General features: G+C 45.1%; 1 protein-coding gene and 1 non-coding gene across 3 annotated transcripts; one reads left to right on the forward strand and one right to left on the reverse strand.

Annotated features, from left to right (window-relative positions):
- Nucleotides 1-6,398: 6,398 nt before the first annotated feature.
- LOC137773202 (HLA class II histocompatibility antigen, DM beta chain) lies at nucleotides 6,399-11,959 on the reverse strand. 2 transcript variants are annotated; one of them, XM_068557707.1, is made up of 6 exons: nucleotides 11,702-11,959; nucleotides 10,577-10,858; nucleotides 9,038-9,322; nucleotides 7,494-7,610; nucleotides 7,109-7,144; nucleotides 6,399-6,752 (listed from the first exon to the last, which is right to left on the reverse strand). In XM_068557707.1, exons 1-6 carry the CDS (start codon nucleotides 11,754-11,756, stop codon nucleotides 6,736-6,738), a joined length of 792 nt encoding a protein of 263 aa, XP_068413808.1. In that variant the 5' UTR covers nucleotides 11,757-11,959; the 3' UTR covers nucleotides 6,399-6,735. The 2 variants fall into 2 exon arrangements, with proteins under 2 accessions (XP_068413808.1, XP_068413809.1); XM_068557708.1 differs by lacking the exon at nucleotides 7,109-7,144.
- Nucleotides 7,267-7,339, forward strand: TRNAG-CCC (transfer RNA glycine (anticodon CCC)). The gene has a single exon. It is a non-coding gene; the product is annotated as a tRNA-Gly (tRNA).
- Nucleotides 11,960-19,940: the final 7,981 nt, after the last annotated feature.

Genomic DNA, 19,940 nt, shown 5'->3' on the forward strand with positions numbered 1-19,940 from the left:
TTAAAAAGTAATATTTGCAAATCATGTATCTGATAAGGGATTAATATCCAGAATCTTTTTTTTTTTTAACTTACGTGACACATGTGGGGTGTCTGGTTTATTCAAACAGTCAGAGTTCCCACCAAGGAACAGAAACTGACTAGCTGGGAGCTGTGGGGCCGAACAGGGCAGGGATGTCCAGGTATCAGAAAATAAAAGGAGGTCAGCTGAGCAGCCAGAGCCACATTAGGGCCAGGCCGAGACTCATGGAGCTCAGCCCCATTCATGGCCTCAGCAATATCCAGAATCTATTTTTAAAATTACTACAACTCAACAACAACAAATAAAACCACAAAAAAACAATTGAAAAATGGGCAAAGGACTTGAATAGACATGTCTCTAAAGATGAAATACAAATGGCCCACAAGCCTGCAAAAAGATGTTCAACCTCACTACTCATCAGAGAAGTGCAAATCAAAACCACAGTGAAATATCACCATTAGGATGGCTACAATTATAAAAAAAAAAAAAAAAGCAGGGACTTGAACAGATATTTGCACACCCATGTTCATAGCAGCACTATATACAAGTATATGTACTTGACTATATATAGTCAACAGGTGGAAGCAACACAAATGTCCATCAGTGGATGAATGGATAAACAGTATGTTGTATACACATACAATGGGAAATTATTCAGCTTTCAAAAAGGAAGGAAATCCTATCATGTGACAACATGGATGAACTTTAAGAACTTTATGCTAAGTGAAATAAGCCAGTCACGAAAAGACAAATATTGTATGATTATACTTATATGAGGTATCTAAAGCAGTCAAATTCAGTAAAACATAAAGAAGCACAGTGGTTACCAGGGGCTGGGGAGAGAGGGACATGGGGAATTGCTGTTTAATATGTACAAAGTTTCAGTTTTGCAAGATGAAGAAATTTTAGCGATTTGTTGAACAAATATGCAACAAGTGAACATGCTTAACACTGAAATGTATACTTAAAAATGGTTAAAATGGTCAATTTTATGTTAAATGTTTTTTACCACAATTTTTAAAAATTGGTTACATTTCTCTGTACCAGAAATAACTGAATTGAAAATAAAATTACAATAAGATACCAATCACAATTGCAACAAAAGCTCTAAAATGTCCAAGAGTTAACCCATCATACCCAGATCACTGTGAAAAAGTGAATTTTAAAGAACATAATAAGTTCCATGGTGGCCTAGTGGTTAGGAATCCAGGCTTTCACTGCCATGGCCCAGGTTCAATCCCTGGTCAGGGAACTAAGATCCTGCAAGCTGCGCGGTGTGGTGGGAGTGGGGACATAATGAAGAGCAAATAAGTCATTTGAATAAATAAGGACATACCCTCTGCTTTTGCATGGGATGACTTGATCATAAAAAGAAATCAATTATCCCCATGTTGCTCTATATATTCAGTATAACCTCAATCAAAATTCTACTTTCATTTTGAGAACTCTATAAACTTACTGTAAACTATGTAGGGAAAAAAAAAAAGAAAGATTCAGAAAGAGTTACAGAAACTTGGGGCAGGGAGGGGTGGAGAGGGAGAGTGTTCTCCCAGGTCCCCCAGCAGGAAAGTACGAACTTGGTCTTCTCTTGCAACTGAGGTCTTGTCCAAGGCCAAAAGAAGCCCGAGTTTTGCATCTTTCTCCCCCCCACCGTACCCCCCAACCTTGGCTTCTTTCCTTCATATTGTAAATGTGCTGACTGTCCTCCCTCTGCCTTTCAGTCCCACTCTCTGCACTTCTCCACTGCCCCAGGCGCTAACCTATATGACATCACAGGCTCCCTGCTCCCTGGCTTTCTCTTGCTTTTAGCCTTGCCCAGAGAGCAGAGGGAAGAGGAGAGTGAGGTCAGGGTTTTTACTCCCTTGGCTCCCTCCCTGCAAGGTCAGCTTAGGCTGGCTGTGTCCCCTGGACTGAAGGGTAGGGCATTGCTGCTGGCAAGGCGGGGACTCTACAGGATTTGCCCTGCTCTGGGTTCTGATACCCCTCCCGTCCCGTCCCGGGGTGGGGAGTGACAGCTCAGCTGCTGCCAGCTCCAGGTCACTGTACTGTCCTCCACCCACTTCCCTGTAAATAGAGTCTCCTTGAACTATCCTGGTGTAAGTGCCATTCGTTTTCCATTGAGGCCTTGATACAATGAAAGTCACTTATTTCTTCATTCCCTGCCCCAGTCCAGTCTGACCAGGGGGCTCGTGGAAGCCCCATATGCGATGGAAAAGAGAGGAAGAGTTGGGAGAACCAGTGAGCCCCTGTCTGGGAGCAGCCTCTTTGAGTTTGGGGCCTTTCCACTCTCTGCAGCCCCTGCGGACTGGTCTGGCCAAGGGGTGGTAGGAAGCACCAAGGAGGAATCCCCCAGGCCCTGCTCCAGGGCAGTTTGAGGACTCTTGGGAATGGAAGACACTCCATCCACGACCAAGGTGGGGGTGGGGTTTGACTCCACCCTCAGCTGTCATCTGATTCACCCGGTTTTACTTTGGAAACAGAATTACTTGAGAAGATGATCTAAAAATAATTTCCCTAAATAAACAGTGAGGTTAAATACTAATCCCTGTCTATTCCTTTCACATGAATGTGTGCTGAATAAGGAAGCAAAGAACCTGGAACACAGGAACATGCGTTCCCTCATGAAAACACCAAGGAGACGCCCTCCTGGGATGCATTTGGTATGTTTGGGGTTTTCTTTTCTTAAACAACAGAGGGAATTCCCTGGCGGTCCAGTGGTTAGGACTCCTCGCTTCCACTGCAAGGGGCACAGGTTCCATCCCTGATTGGGAAACTAAGATGCCGCATGCTGTGTGGCATGGCCAAAAATTAAAAATAAATAAATAAAATTAAAATAAAACAACAGAAATTTATTCTCTCAGAGTTAAGGAGGCCAGAAGTCTGAAATCAAGGTGTTGAGAGGATTGGTTCCTTCTGGAGGCTCTAAAAGAGAATCTGCTTCATGCCTCTCTCCTAGTTTCCAATGGTTGCTGGAAATCCTTGGTGTTCCTTTTTTTTTCCTTTATATTTTATTTTATTTTAAATTTTTATTGGCGTATATTTGATTTACAATGTCGTGTTAGTTTCTGGTGGGGTGCATTTGGTTTTATTACCATCGTCGGCAATGGTGCAAAGAAGAACCTCACACTTGGGGTCAACACATTTGGCTAAAGAATTGGCATCTGCCCCAAGGGTTGAAGTGCCTGCCCTCGTGGACGCAAACGTGTGTCCTATATGGGTGGAGAGTTGGCCTAGATGATGTATTAAGTCAATTCCAACTTCAAGTTCAGTTTTTAAAACAAGACATTGAAGGGAGAGAACCAATCGTTGTGCCACTTTGATTAGATATAACGCAGAAGCCCAACTCTCTCTCTATCTCTCTCTCTCTCTCTCTCTCACACACACACACACACACACACACACGCACACCTTTTTGGCACTTTGCTATGGGTAACATTTTACTCTCCTCAAACAGTCAGGAGGTGGCGCATCGTTATCCCTCTTCTGCCTTCCTTCCAGGCACCACTCATTCGCCTGTGTAACACACACATCTTCCCTTTTCTCCCTCCTGTAATCTGGCTTCTTGGATTCCAGGAGATCTATGTGGCACTTTTTTCCTACTCCCCATCTGGAAGGGGACAGCCTTCCCTATAAACCAAACACCTACACGATTAGGGCAGAGAAAAGTTTGCACAGGGTCTCCAGAGAGGGACTGGAAGCTCTCTAATTAGCTGACTCTCTCCCTCCTTCCCCTGGGGTCCTGCCACTTTGATTTTCACTGCTGAGACCACACCCAGACCCTTCGGATGTACAGCGTCTCCTTCACAAATGGCCAGGCATAGACAAGACCCAAAGCCCCACCCAGACTAGACTAGAATATCGGAAGGAATTGGCTTTGTCAAACAAACAAAAACAAGACCAGCGAATGGAAAAATGAAAATGAAACAGTATGGCAAGACTTCAAACAGCAAGTTCTTAAAGAAAGCAGGTAGTGGGGTAGAGGTGAAAGATTATTTACATGATATACAAGCTAATTCATTAAATGTTATATAAAAACGTTTTTTCAATGAAACATAAAACTGATAAAATTTGTAGAGATTAGTTTCTGAGCTTATACATACGGATCACAGCGCATGGCACTCCACTGCTTCCTACATTATATGACCCAGCTCAGAGAATAGCTATTTTGAACTCATGAGCACTTTCCCCTACCATTGACTTCTTCATGAAACTCCTTCCAGAAGAGATGCCCTGATCACAAGGATCCATCTGGGGAAACTATGGATATGATGGAAATCAATTCACTGATTGGACAAACCCTGAGCACCTACTTTGTTTTTTTTTTGTTGTTGAAGTATAGTTGATTTACAACGTTGTATTAATTTCTGCTGTGCAGCAAAGTGATTCGGTTATACAAATATATACACATTGTTTTTCGTATTCTTTTCCATTATGGTCTATCACAGAATACTGAATATAATTCCCTGTGCTCTACAGTAGGACCTTATTCTTTATCCATTCTATATATAATAGCTTGCATCTGCTAATCCGAAACTCCCAGTCCATCCTTCCCCCTTGGCAACCACAAATCTGTTCTCTGTGTCCATGGGTCTGGTTCTGTTTCGTAGATAAGTTCATTTGTGTCATATTTTATTTTATTTTATTTTTCATAATTTTATTTTTGGCTGCATTGGGTTTTCGTTGCTGTGCGCAGGCTTCCTCTAGTTGCGGCGAGCGGGGGCTACTCTTCGTTGCGGTGCGTGGGCTTCTCATTGCGGTGGCTTCTCTTGTTGCGGAGCACAGGCTCTAGGCGCGCAGGCTTCAGTAGTTGCAGGACGCGGGCTCTAGAGCGCAGTCTCAGTAGTTGTGGCGCACGGGCTTAGTTGATCCACGGCATGTGGGATCTTCCCGGACCAGGGCTCGACCCATGTCCCCTGCATTGGCAGGCAGATTCTTAACCACTGCACCACCAGGGAAGTCCCTGTGTCATATTTTAGATTCCATATATAAGCTATATCATATGGTATTTGTCTTTCTCTTCCTAACTTCCTTCACTTAGTATGATAATCTCTAGGTCCATCCATGTTGCTGCAAATGGCATTATTTTGCTCTTTTTTTATACCTGAGCACCAGCTTGGATATCAAGTCTGTATGAACAATGCTATCCCCACACTTCTCCAGGCCCCCATCAGCACAGAAACTGTGCAAGGAGGAAGGGTCTCAGCCCCCGTGACCACCCTCCCAACCACCCACACAAACAACCATGGAGACAACAATGCAGGAAGATTCCACACACCGTCTGTCTTCTGACCCCTTCCCCCAGCTCATCAGATTCTGCTCTTATGTGTTCCTACGTAGACACCCACACACATGCACCCCTAACCCCTTGTTCTCCCTCCACAATTCTCTGTTAGGCTAAACTCCTCCAGTACTTACCTTCATTTCTGGTTCCTTTCGGTTGCCTAGCCTAGTATCTAACTCTCATTCCAAAGACAATGCCACTTGTGTCCAGCAGGTGTCGCCCTTCACTGGGAACGAAGAGCACCTCTCTTCCGCTGTGTGAAATCCAGCCCCCAACGGTGGATCCCCCTTGGGCTTGGGGTGGAAGGGAATGTAAGGGGGGCTCTGAAGAGTGGTGTGCTTGACAGCATGAGGGTCCTCAGAATACAGCAGCCTAGTTACTTCCAACTCAGGTAGACAGACATCCTATAGAGAATTTGCTGTTCAACCTTGGACAAGTTATTTAACCTCTCTGAACCTCACTTTCATCTGTGACTCAGAGGGAGACCATCCTTCCTTACCGGGTGATTGTGGTGAATGAATGAGATACAACATAAAGCACTTAGCCCAGTGCCTAGGTCGTGATAAGCACTCGAGTTACGGTCCCTTTCCCACGTAGGTTATGGAAGAAATAACTGCCCAGAACTCAGATCAGAAATTGAGTTCTGCCCCTTGAATACTGACTATCTGAGGGTCTGTGTCAGAGTTGTGATGAGGATCAGATGAAACAATGCATGTAAAGCACCTAGTAGAGTGCCTGGCCCAGAAAGTTGTGACTGATATGTCACGAGTGTGGGCTGGCTGTGTGCCAGGTAATGTTCTCAGCCATTTACAAGTATGAACTCATTTAATCCTCATTAAGATCCCTTATGAGGTCAGAAAACTGTTAACCCCCTCCTATCCCTGACTCTGTGACTCCATCCCACCACAGTTTATTACCTTCTTATGAATTATCCATCAGGAAACTGTCCCCAGTTCTGTCATGTCTAGATGGGAAAATGGGAGGAAACACTGACTCCTGGACTCCAGTAGGAGAGGGAATCAAGCCCAGCCCCTAACTGCCTACAGTCCTTCCTCAGGGCCTCAAGAAAAAGCATGGAAAAAACTGTATTTCCACCAGAGTTTATTCCTCAGAGACGATCACCAGCGACTCATGCCTCTGTGGCACAGAGGGCCCCCAAGAGGGCCTTTGACCTTCCTCCCCAGATTATATTCACCCCAGATACGTAGCCTTGGGCTCTACCTATGGACAACACCTTGGTTACAGAATATTCCCAGAAATGAGTTCCCCAAGTTGTAAGGTTTACATAGCGGGGACTGGGAAATTCAAAGAATCAAATAGAGAAACCATAGGATCCAAGAAAATGTGGAAGCTTGGAGGGGTTGGAGGAGCACAGCAGCATTCTTAAGAGTTTGAATCTCCTCACGTGGAGAGGAAGTTGTAGGATTCTGCCTCTAGGAAATGTGCTGACCTGAAGAAGAAATGAAAACAAGATAATAAAGCTCCAAACCAACTTGACCCCATCGTTTGTCCCTATAACCATCCATGCCAGAGCCTTTAATACAGGGATATGGAAAATTCTAGATCACCAAACACTAAGGAGCCACCTTCAGACACTCCGTTGGGTAGACGAGAAGGGGGTAGGTGCTCCTCCCTCCTGCTCCTGATCCCAACAACGGCAGCTTCAATCACATCATCAGCCCGAGCCTGGTGGAAGCTCACCCCCGCTCCAAATGTCAACACCATTAGCTGAACCCAACGGTGACTCCCTCTAACTTTCACCCCCTCCAAAGGACCAGCAGGCAGACAGACCAACAGAGACGTTACCTTCTGGATAATTGGACCCTGGGAGGAAAACATAGCCTAGGAGAAGAAAATATTTGAGTGGAGGACAGTCTTGGTGGATAAAAGTCTCTGGTATTATTCACAGCCAATGGGGTAGCCATGGGAGAACCAGTCACAAACAGAAAGTGAACAGAGGGACTTCCCTGGTGGTCCAGTGGTTAAGACTCTGTGCTCCCAATGCAGGGGACCCAGGTTCGATCCCTGGCCAGGGAACTAGAGACTGCATGCTGCGACTAAGAGTCCGCATGCCGCAACTAAAGATCCCCCATGCCGGAACTAAGACCCAACAAAGCCAAATAAAATTTTTTTTTTTTAATTTTTTAAAGTGAGCAGAGGTTAGGATTGAGAGTTCAGGAGGGTCACTCACCGGAGGAGGCAGCTCTCCGCCAGCTGAGCAAACCAAGAGAGAAGATGATGAGGCCCAGGCCCAGAGTCACAGCACACGCGGAAACCTTCAGTGTCTGCACTGGCGATAGCCCAGGAGCTGCGGAAATAGAAACTTACTAGAACCAATTTCTCTTGCTCATTCCCAGAGCAACTTCATTTACTGCAACCTCCACCTCAGGTTCAAAGGTGCTTTATCCGGACCCCAAGGGTCTAGCTCACACCAATCCAGGCCCAAGGAAGTGGCCTTTCCTCAAAACCCCCATCCTGTGCGTCTCTACCCCTGTGGTTCCCTGGGGAGCCGCTCTCCCTGAGTTAGTACCCCCGCTTCCAGATCCTCTCTAAGATGGTGGGGCCTCTCAAGGCATCCTGTATTCTTCCTTCACCCCAACGGCACCCTCGCTGAGGAATACAGCGTTCCCCATCCCTCTCTCCATTTGCCTGTGGTGACAATACTTGCTCCCTTGACCACTCTATCTGAGCATTTTCCTATGAAATTGTCTTTCCGCCTTTCCTAACTTTCCAAGGTTTCATTCCATGAGTTATCCAAGTACTTATGTGTCTCCTACCTGCCCACCTCCAGATTTGGGTCCTTCCAGAACCTGTCTCCACCCCCCTCCACAGCCCTCACTTCCTGGAGCTGGCTCTAGGCTGAATCCTGTCCCCCACCCGGATTCCTTTCCTTTAACTACTTCCAATCCCAGGGTTCAAACAATGGTGACTGGCTTTATGCAGTAGCCTCCAAGCGTGTACACCAAAGTGTCTGCCAGCCCTGGCTTCTTCCTCCCTGATAGAGCAGCCCCAATTCAGTATGGCCCCCAGACCGAGAGAGTACCCTTTCTTCCGTGACCTTCTTTATTTCTCCAACTCCCATTCCTGACCTGACAACAGAATAGCGGAAATCCGAGAATCCTAGAATATTGCATCACAATTTTGGCTTCTGAAAATATGGTTACCAAATCGACATCCTCTTTTCAGGACAGTCAGGCTCCCTCCCACCCTCAGACAAGCACGTAACACCAACCACAGCACCATAGCAACAGCAACAGTAACTCTTGTTATGCATGCAAGATCTTCCCCGACCAGGGATCGAACCTCCCTCGTGACTCCTGCACTGGAAGCTCGGAGTCTTAACCACTGGACCGCCAGGGAAGTCCAACAATAACTAACTCTTTCCGTGTCTATATCCCCTGGCCCCATCTCTGGTCGTGAACCCTCCGTAAGCTCCTCCAGACTCACTCTTTCTCAGCATCTCCCTCTCTCCCCTGTACCGTGGAGGACCTCTCTGCATCCCATTCCCTCTGCCAAAATATTGGTGTTCTTTTTACAACCACCCACTTGAAGTAGCTCTCTGCTTTTTTTTTTTTTTTTTTGGCCACGCTGCACAGCATGTAGGATTTCAGTTTCCCGACCAGGGATGGAACCCGTGCCCCCCGCAGGGGAAGCGTGGAGGCCTAACTGGACCGCCAGGGAATGACAGTAGCTCTCTGCTTTAACGCTAATTCCTCCCACCTGCCCCACACTTACTCCAGTCCTGAAGGATGGGTTCAAGAGCGCCAATGTGCTCTACCACACAGGTGTAGGTGTCCCCAAAAGAGGGGGTTGTGGCCAAATGGGAGACTGTCTGGTATGTCCAGTCTCCGTTGGGCTGGGCGATGTTATAGGCGCTGCCGTGAGGGAGGACCAGCTGCCCGTTCTTCCTCCACGTGATGGTCACATCAGCTGGATAGAAGCCCCACACGTAGCAGGCCAGCATCACAGTCTCCCTCGTGTTAAAAGGAGTGGTTTTAGCTACTTGCACAGATGGCGGTCCTGCAGAGGAGGTAAAAAGAGTCACAAAGGAGGGCAACATTCTGGCTTTTCCTCCAACCTGGTTTCTTTCCTACTTGAATTCTTCCTGGATTTTGCCCACCGACCTTCCCGACCCCCACCTCATTCCCACACACATCCCTTTGAAAATGAGGAGTTAGAATGTACTCCTGCTTCACTCTTTCTTGTCTCCCATTTCATCACTGCTCCTTCCTTTCTTTTTCCTCCAAAATTATATTTGTTCACAATAAGTAGAAGCCAGGGCTGAACTGCAGGCTGTTTCAGAAGTCATTGTATTCATTTCAAGTGCATAAGTGAATTGTCATCCAGAGTTATAGTGGGGGGTTTGCAAAAGTAGGAAAACACCCTTGTCCTTAAATCTCATTGAACAAATTGACTTGATAAAGAAAGCCTTTCTTTTTCCTTGGATAGTTTAAGGAAACAAGACTAACTCAGGACTAACTCTCCTAAATTTGGACGAGGGGATCCTAATTCATGAGATCATTCATGTTGCCATCTTTTAATAGTTTATTCTTCTAGGTGACCGTTCCGCTTGTTTGGGTGTTTTTCAAACAAAATCTTCAATAAAAATCCAAGATATTGTGTTAAAATGCAGATTCCTAAGCCTGCAACCCTGGATATTTTAATCCAACAGATCTGTAGCGGTTCTCAAGGGCTTGTGTTTTTAACAAGCACCTTCCCCAGGCAATTCTGAGAAATCACATCTTAAGACACAATACTCTGTACGATAGAGAACTTCAAGTTTTCTCTTAAAAATCTCAAGTCATTCTCAATGCAAGTGATTAAGGGTGAGAGAGTTTGCATCAGAATCCCCTGGGCGGTTTTCCAAATATTCCCATGCCTGGGCCTGTCTCAGACCTGGGACACCAGAACCTGGGCTACAGTGGCATGAGCATTTTGGGAAAAGCCATTCTGGTTATTCTGACAGTTCAACACCTGGTTGAACTTGGATCTGCCTCCTGAGATGCCCTAAATTGAAGGAAAACTAGCTTACTCTCCCCACAAAAGCTCCTCACTGGCTCAGACGTCACCTCCCCTTTTTCATTCCTGCTCTACCCCTGTCAACCACCTTGTGTCCTTGGAAGGGTCAACCCTCCCTCTTTTTACATCCCAGGTCCTCTGATTTTCGGCTTCTTTCCTGCCCACAGCTCAAACCCCTTGCAGGTGAAGGACCCTTCTTGGCCTCCCCTCTCCTAACTGCTTCCTAACCGTCCCTCTGCTCCCTTCTCTCCTTACGTGTCCTGTGGGTCAGAGATCTCCAGAAGAGCTGGGTGTGTGTGGCACAGTCCTGCAGCCCGTTGGATAAGCGTTGGATCAGGTTTTCCTTATGGTTGAGGTAATCTGAGAGGTATTTGGCCAAGCCGTTCAGTACCCCAAATTCACAAGGGACCATACTGGCCTGCAGGCGATCCCAGCAGGTCAGCAAATCCTTGTTGAAGGAGATACAATACGTGAACTCTTTTGGAGTCCCATCGTCATCCAGCAGACAGGTGCTTTCCACGTGGGCCACAAAGCCTCCTGCAGGAGCCAGAGAAGAGGGATAGGTCAGAGTCCTCTGCAGGAGCCCAAGCCTCAGTTACACCTGGTGAGTGGGGCACAGGTTTCCCGCCTGAGGCAGCATCTGCTGACCAAGCTCTTGGACCAGAGTCTCTGAGAGTCCCGATTAAGGGCGTAGATGGTCCTAGCAGAGAAGTTTCTAGATCCTGTTTCCTCTTTATGTGAGACTAAGCATGGGGACACAAGTAGCCCAAAATTATTTGCATGTTTAAACACGACAATTTACCCAGGATAAGACTTTCAGTAAGGCCAGTGATCGAGTGAGAAAAGGGGTCAAAGGAAAGAGTCAGCCTTGTTCTGTGCTGGACACATTATTAAATATTTGTGCCACATGTATTTCTGAATCACTTGCTGTGTGCTAGGCACCGTGCTAGGAGCTGGGGATGCAGCATTCAACAGGGCAGATATCATCTTTGCCTACCTTCCAACAGGAAATGTCTATTACACGAATAATTATACAGCTTAATTACATTAAAATTGCTACACAGAAAAACAACAGGTCCTACTGTGTAGCACAGGGAACTATAGTCAATAGCCCGGGATAAACCATAGTGGAAAAGAATATTAAAAAAGAACGTATACATGTGAATAACTGAGTCACTTTGCTGTACAGCAGAAATTAACACAACATTGTAAATCAACTAAACTTCAATAAAAAAATAAATTTAAAAAATTGCTACAAAGGCACAGTACAAAGTGCTATGGGTGTATGTAATAGGGAGACAGACTAGTTTGCGTTATCCGAATCCAATAACACAACTGAACACCCTACCCAAAGGGAGCAGAGGAAGGGAGGGTCCTTACCTGCTCCGGTGCAGCCCAGGCTGAGGCCCAGCAGCAGCGGCAGGAGGGCAGTCATCCTCTCCTCGGGGGAGACACGGGAAATCACGTCCCCTGGACCAGCTCTTCCAGGGGCCCTGGGTCCTTGCCTGCCCAAGAAGTCCCAGCCTGGGTAGATGATCTCCAAACACTGAGTGGGAATATGGTATTGCCGGGGCCCCTCGATGCTCTCTAAATGAGCGATTTGGAGCTACCAAGCCCCTAGATACTATACCTGTTCCTTACCTGATCATCTAACTCAGTGTCCCAAACTGAGAACTATCAGATTGGCTAGGTAGGTGGGGACAAGTGTAGAGACAAATCGCTGAGCGCCTCAGCCCAGCATCATCAGTTACTAGGTAAATCTCATCCTGCCCTGGGCTTTTAACAACTGGTCTCTTAACTCTCCTAAGGAACAGTCTGTAGGTGGATTTCCCTAGCTCAGTGGAGAGAATAAACCCAATATTCCCAAGATGTATGCAGCCTGGACTGCCCACTGGTTTAACTATTTCTTCTCAAGGTCCTCCTCAAAGACTGGGGACTAGGTAACTTCTCTTGCTCCTTTAAGGGAAGTTACCTGGGAATTTATCCCTTGATTACATATTCCTTGGTCTGTCCTGTCACCCAGGAAACAGGCGGACAAGGGGCCCTTCTGGGGCATGTGGTAGAGGCAGGGCTGCTAAGGAAGGAGATGTAGGGAGAATGCAGTTAGCTGGCCTCAAAGCAAGACTGCAGAAGAGAAGGAGTTCCTAAGAGATCAGGGTCACAGCCCTGAAAAATCCCTCCCTGGGCTTCCTTTGCTTCATCTGTCCTAGCCAGATGAGCTTCATTTTCTCCTTTCTGCTTTCCTGAGCCAGAAACCCGAACCCCCTACCCTCTGAACCATCTCAGAGCAGACCGCAGGGCAATACCACTTAACCCCCTTGATAATTAGCTGGTGATGGGCCAATGCCCAAAGCTCACTTGTCTCCCCCAAACTCAAAACTCCCCTGTGTGTTTCCCCCACAGGTCCCATCTGTCCTGGGGCAGGTCCCCACATTATGAAGCCACTAGAAAAATGAGATAAAACATCCCTACTTTTCTTCCCCAGGAAAAGACAAATTTTAAATAGCAATTCATTCTCATTGTGAACTATACGATTGATAGATCTTTCCATTACAAATGTAAAACCCTAAATTGGTTTCTCTGTGCTCCCCACTAGGCTTCAGGGCTGCCTCTCCTCACCTTGCTTTCTTTTTTAAAAATATTTATTTATTTATTTAGCTGCGCCAGGTCTTAGTTGCGGCACATGGGATCTTCGTTGCCACATGCGGGATTTTTTTAGTTGCGGCATGCAGGATATATTTCTCTGACCAGGGATCGAACCCGGGCCCCCTGCACTGGGGACGTGGAGTCTTAACTGCTGCACCACCAGGGAGGTCCAAGCAAGTTTCACCTTGCTTTCTGAAAGCTCTTGAATTTGACTTGATAGTGAGCTAAATAAAAGAGGATTAGGAGGGAAGCCCTTGACACCACACTTACCTGTCCTCCTTCCAAGTCCCTGACCCCCAGAGAATCTGATATTTATGAAGAAAAAAGGAAGGGGGGGAAGCTTACCCCCAAGATGAAAACATACATGAATATCAGGAACAAAAGAGTTGTTTTGTGTAACTAGTTGAGCTTCACTGAAGCTCTGCCCACGTTTGCCCCCCAACCATACACTCAACCCCACCTGGGTTATACCGCTACACTTGAACTTCTCTAATGAACCATTAAGGGTGTTGAATGGGCAGAAAATGGAGGAAGGGGAGTCCAAAATTTGTTAAGCTTCTACTTTGTGACAGATACTATGCTAAGTCAATCCTTTACATGCTATCTCATTTAATCTTAAAAGACCTGTTAGGGCTTCCCCGGTGGCGCAGTGGTTGAGAGTCTGGCTGCCAATGCAGGGGACACGGGCTCGAGCCCTGGTCTGGGAGGATCCCACATGCTGCGGAGCAGCTGGGCCCGTGAGCCACAACTACTGAGCCTGCGCGTCTGGAGCCCGTGCTCCGCAACAAGAGGGGCCGCGACAGTGAGAGGCCCGCGCACGGCGATGAAGAGTGGCCCCTGCTCGCCGCGGCTAGAGAAAGCCCTCGCACAGAGGCGAAGACCCAACACAGCCAAAAATAAATTAATTAATTAATTTTAAAAAGACCTGTTAATGGTCCTCATTTTACAGTTTGGAAAACAGGTCCAAAGATTCACACCCAAGGTCTCGAGGTACACACACAAACACACACACACACTTGAGTGTGCCCACACACTCACTACATCCTGGGACTGAGATGACCCAAGTAAAGGTAACTCGTGGAGGCCTCCGCTGAGAAAAGGAAAAAGGGAAAAGCCACCCCATCCTTCTGAGTCTCATCCTCCCGATGCTCAGAGTTCCTCCTGCTCTTAGAACCAGTGTCTCTTCCACTTTTTCTTTCGACAGTCTCAAATCTGTGTGAATTCTCCTACACACACGCTCGCTTCCCCCTTATGTCTCTCCTCCTCCCTCCAGGTAGGCAGTGAACCTAACTCAGGAACCAGGTCTTGGGATCCTTTTCAAGGTCCCCAAATCTCGCCTGGCACAGGTATGCTTTCCACACAGGAGGGCCTGTGTGGCCCTCCGCCAGCTCCCTGAGGCTCAGCAAGCTCCCTCTCATGTCTGGCTCTCTGCTCAGGTAGCCAAAGGAGATGTGAAACCTTCCACAATGCAGCAACAGGAAATGTAGACGATTTCACTTCTCTATTAATGAGAAGACTGAGGGTGCTTTTTAGAATCAAGCTGGACAGAAAAACCCAGAGACCTGTGCTCAGCGAAGTGGTTTCTTCCTTCCCCTCTTCCTCCTAACCCTACTTTTTTGTTGTTGTTGTTACAGACATAGCTCTGTCCCCCACCTCTAGTCAACCCCAAAGAATGTTTCAACTGTCCTGTGCATCGTTGGTGATTGGATAACTATTTATGTAACACCCAGGACTGAAGTTGGGGAACCCCAGGCATCTTCCCATATGCTGTCCCTCTTTTACTGCCGCTACACAAGGGCCCAAAGAGTGAGTCCTCTCCTTGCCCGCTGCCTCTTCTGCTAAGCTGGCCACCATAGGCCAGAAGTGGACTGACCATGGTGTTTACCTGCAAAGCATTACAGGGACTCTGAAGAGCTAAGAGATGTGGGCTCCATTCCCATGTCATTCGCTTACAGGTCGGTTGGGGAGTGAGAAGAAACATCTAGAAAGAGAAGAGTTTATGTTAATGCAAGTAAGCAATCAGTCCAGTGGACTTAAAAGAGAAAAGAGAAGACATTGTGTGTTTGGTGGACAGGAAGTCCTCTCCATTGAGGGGGCCTGGAAGTGGGCTGGATTCGTGTCAGAGAAGAGGAAGGCGGTTGGCATCCCGGTCTTGGCATATAACCACACGAGCTGGGCAATGTTATAAGGTGCTGTTGGGGGTCTACCAGCTACCTGGACTGACAAAAACAAAAACGAACTACAGTGACATCATTGGCACCTTGAAAGAAGTCAGAAATGTGGTCTTATGCTTTTTCGAGAGTATGGCCATAATAAAAAATCTCTTCTAGGTCCTTCCTAACGTCCCTCCCTGTACGTTCACAGGTTCTGCTTCTGGACAGATAGTGTGTTTTTTTATATATATATATAAATTTATTTATTTTATTTTATTTATTTTTGGCTGCGTTGGGTCTTTGTTGCTGCGCATGGGCTTTCTCTAGTTGCGGCCAGTGGGGGCTACTCTTTGTTGCAGTGCGTGGGCTTCTCATTGCGGTGGCTTCTCTTTTTTGTGGAGCACGGGCTCTAGGCACATGGGCTTCAGTAGTTGCAGCACGCGGGCTCCAGTAGTTGCAGCACGCGAGCTCAGTAGTTGTGGCTCATGGGCTCTAGAGCGCAGGCTCAGAAGCTGTGGTGCACAGACTTAGTTGCTCCGCGGCATGTGGGATCTTCCCGGACCAGGGCTCGAACCCGTGTCCCCTGCATTGGCAGGCAGATTCTTAACCACTGCACCACGAGGGAAGTCCTGGACAGATGGTTTTAACTCAAGCCTCCATTTTATAAACTCAAAAATTGTTCAACTTGTCCATCACTTGTAATTGAAAACCAAGAGCATGAGACCACATTTGTGACTTCCTTCAATGTCTTTTCAAAACTACACACTTCTGCATCCCATCAGGATTACATGACTTCCCAGTCTGTCCAACTCCATGCCCACCCACCTCCCACCTCTCCTGTCCTCGCTCTCCTTCTTCTCTGTTAGGATGCACTACTCTAGACCCTGACCTTTGAGCTACAGTTGCTGTAACTAGCTCAACCTCCTTCCATCCTGCAGCCAGATTACTTGAACTACTAGCGGATATTTTACCTGATTTGCCACCACAACTCTTGAATCATGTTATTACCTCCCCATTTTAACTGTGAGAAAATGGATGCAGAGGGAGGTTAGTGACTGCCCAGCTTTACCCAGATACTAAGTAATAGCACCATGACTTGACTCTAAATTCTATACTATAATAATATCTTAATAATCAATTAGAAACTAATTGAAAATTGCCAACCATTTATAATAGGAATTTTAAACCAAATATATTTAGAAATTAACATACAAAAGTATAAAAACTTTCTAGGAAAAAAAGGAAAACTTTATTAAAGTACATAAATGAAGACCTTAAGAAGTGAAGAGACATACCATATTCATGGATGAGGCATCCTAACATAATGAAGAAGTCAGTTTCCCCCCATAGCTCTAACCAAAATCATAGCAGAATTTGGGGAGAACTTGACAAGCTGATTCTATAATGTACATGATAATAAAGTCCATAAGAATCTTAGACAATTTTGATAAAGAAGAGCAAAATGTGGTTTTCTGGGAGGTGAGGTGGCAAAGAAATGGAAACTAGCCCTACCAAATATTAAAACACAAAAAAAGCCATAATAATTTAAACATGATTAAGTGGACACAGGAACTGACAAACCAATTGAACTGAATAATCCAGAGACAAATCCATGCATATGGGGGAATCTGGCATAAAATTCCTGGGAATAAATCAAATTTTTTTTTTTTTATAAGAAGCACTGGTGGGCACTAAGGAGGCTTGGTTTCTTTTTTATTTTATTTTATTTTATTTATTTATTTTATTTTATTTATGGCTGTGCTGGGTCTTCGTTTCTGTGCAAGGGCTTTCTCTAGTTGCGGCAAGTGGGGGCCACTCTTCATTGCGGTGCGCAGGCCTCTCACTATCGTGGACTCTCTTGTTGCAGAGCACAGGCTCCAGATGCGCAGGCTCAGTAATTGTGGCTCACGGGCCTAGTTGCTCCACGGCATGTGGGATCTTCCCAGACCAGGGTTCGAACCCGTGTCCCCTGCATTGGCAGGCAGATTCTCAACCACTGCACCACCAGGGAAGCCCTAAATCAGATATTTGATACATGGCATTAAAATCAATTTAGTGTTTGGAGAAAAAGAAAGTTGTAAACATACTCATACCATATGGAAAAACTCCAGATCAATAAAGATCTAACTGTGAAAGGAGAACAATAACCCTAATAGAAGAAAGCACAGTGAAATATCATATATGGCCAGATATAAGGCAAAGCTTTTTCACCTTAAATTATTCATCAGAAAAGAGAGAATTACCTTCTATATAAACCCTTAAGTTTTTTCCTTTCCAAGTTATGGCCACTCTCTCAAAGCTGTTTGGAGAAGATACATTATCCTAAAATGATTTCAATTAATAAATACATGAGGAACCTCCATACTGTTTTCCACAGTGGCTGCACCAATTTACATTCCTACCAATATTGCATAAGTATTCACCAACAGTATGGAGGTTCCTCAAAAAATTAAAAATGGAACTATTATATGATCTAGCAATTCCACTTCTGGGTATTTACCCAAAGAAAACAAAAACACTAACTCAAAAAGATACATGCACCCCATTTTCACTGAAGCATTATTTACTATATTTCTATAGTATAATAATATCTCTATAAATATGGAAACAATCTAATTATCCATCAATGCATAAAGAAATCGTGGTGTATACAAACAATGGAATATTATTCAGCCATAAAAAAGAATGAAATCTTGCCATTTGCAAAAACATGGATGGACCTCGAGGGCATTATGGGAAGTGAAATAAGTCAGAGAAAGAAAAATACTGTATAATCTCTCTTATATGTGGAATCTAAAACAAACAAACAAACGGGGACTTCCCTGGTGGCGCAGTGGTTAAGAATCCGCCTGCCAGCACAGGGGACACTGGTCTAAGTCCTGGTCCGGGAAGATCCCACATGCCGCGGAGCAGCTAAGCCTGTGCGCCACAACTACTGAGCCTGTGCTCTAGAGCCTGCGAGCCACAACTACTGAGCCCCTGTGCCACAACTACTGAGCCCATATGCCACAACTACTGAAGCCCGCGCGCCTAGATCCTGTGCTCCACAACGAGAGAAGCCACCACAGTGAGAAGCCCACGCACCTCAACAAAGAGTAGCCCCCACTCGCTGCAACTAGAGAAAGCCCGCGTGCAGCAATGAAGACCCAATGCCGCCAAAAATAAATAAATAAATTTATAAACAAACAAACAAGCAAACACAAATGAAAAAACAACCAAGCTTATAGAAACAGAGAACAGAACAGTTTCGTGGTTGCCAGAGACTGCCAGGGAGGGGTGGGCAGGTAGGAGAAATGAACAAACTGTTTTTGGTGGGTTTTTTAGTTTAAATAAATGGGTTTATTAGTTTAAATAAATGGGTTTATTTTTTAAATAAATCAAAGAATTTAGAAGCTATTAGCATAATCACAAATAAATACACGAGAATTAGAATAAAAATTGTTTTATGAAATGTGAAAGTGGAAACAGCAATATGCCTACATTAAAATATTATGTTATAAAATATGTGATTTTAAATTTGTGAGTTAGTAACTAAATAAAGATAGTTAGCAGACATTTGACTATTTGCCTAAAACTTCTATATACCAGAACTTTAAATTTTGAAATTGGTCAGAAATCTTTTAAAATATTCTCATTGAGAAAATGGAGACTCACCTTATCACTTTATGTTCCAGCAAAAATTGTAACGTTACTGCCTTGGGGTTCGAAAGGATTTCTTAAGGTTAGGAAAACACAAACCATATGGGTTTTGACTGTCAAAATGAAATCATTCTATTTGGGGAAAGAACCGTATACAAATTTAACTGATGAGCAGCAAAGTGGAAGAAGGCACTTGCAGTATTTATACCGACATAGGATTGCTATATAAAATATTTCAGAAACCCCCGTACATTCACAAGAAAAAGCCATATTTAAGACAGATAAAAGATATGAATCAGCAATTCACAGAGAGATAAACCTATAAGACGATGTCCAGCCTCACTAGCAAAGGAGAGAAAGGCAAGTTAAGTCCATTCTCAACGTCTGCATCTTTATTCCTGTCCTGCCCCTATGGGGAGGGGGAAGGGTAAGCTGGGATGAAATGAGAGAGTGGCATGGACTTATATATACTACCAAATGTAAAATAGATAGCTAGTGGGAAGCAGCTGCATAGCACAGGGAGATCAGCTTGGTGCTTTGTGACCACCTAGAGGGGTGGGATAGGGAGGGTGGGAGGGAGACGCAAGAGGGAGGAAATACAGGGATATATGTATATGTATAGCTGATTCACTTTGTTATAAAGCAGAAGCTAACACACCATTGTAAAGCAATTATACTCCAATAAAGATGTTAAAAAATAAAAATTTTAAAAATTCAAAAAAATTTTTTAAATTAAAAAAAAAAACAAAACGTGAGACCACTTGACACCCACTGTATCGCCAACATTTGAAAGTCAAATAATTTCAAGTGTTAGTGACAATAAAGGAAAGTGAGAACTACCTTGCTCTGTTGGTGGGAATGTAAACTGTTTATGATCCCTGAATCATTGAAATTACAAAGTAGTTGTATGAAAAAAAAAAACTAACACATAAACCAAGGCAGCATAGCGCTGAGAGCAAGGTCTGGGTTGAGTGTGCCAAGTCTTGGAATTCCGAGTTCAGTCAAGGTCAGTCAGGGCTGGAATATTAGGAACAGATTCATGGAAGAGGAGGCACTATTTTTTTTTTTTACTAAAGGGGGGACACCAGACGAGAGAGGGTCTGGAAGGCTTCTTGAGTATTATAAGTGACAGTATTATAGAATGCTTGATAGAGAGCATCTAACCTAAGCCCATCATTTTA

This window comes from Eschrichtius robustus, chromosome 12 (genome assembly GCF_028021215.1).
Source record: "Eschrichtius robustus isolate mEscRob2 chromosome 12, mEscRob2.pri, whole genome shotgun sequence".
In the NCBI taxonomy this organism is placed as follows: Eukaryota; Metazoa; Chordata; class Mammalia; order Artiodactyla; family Eschrichtiidae; genus Eschrichtius; species Eschrichtius robustus.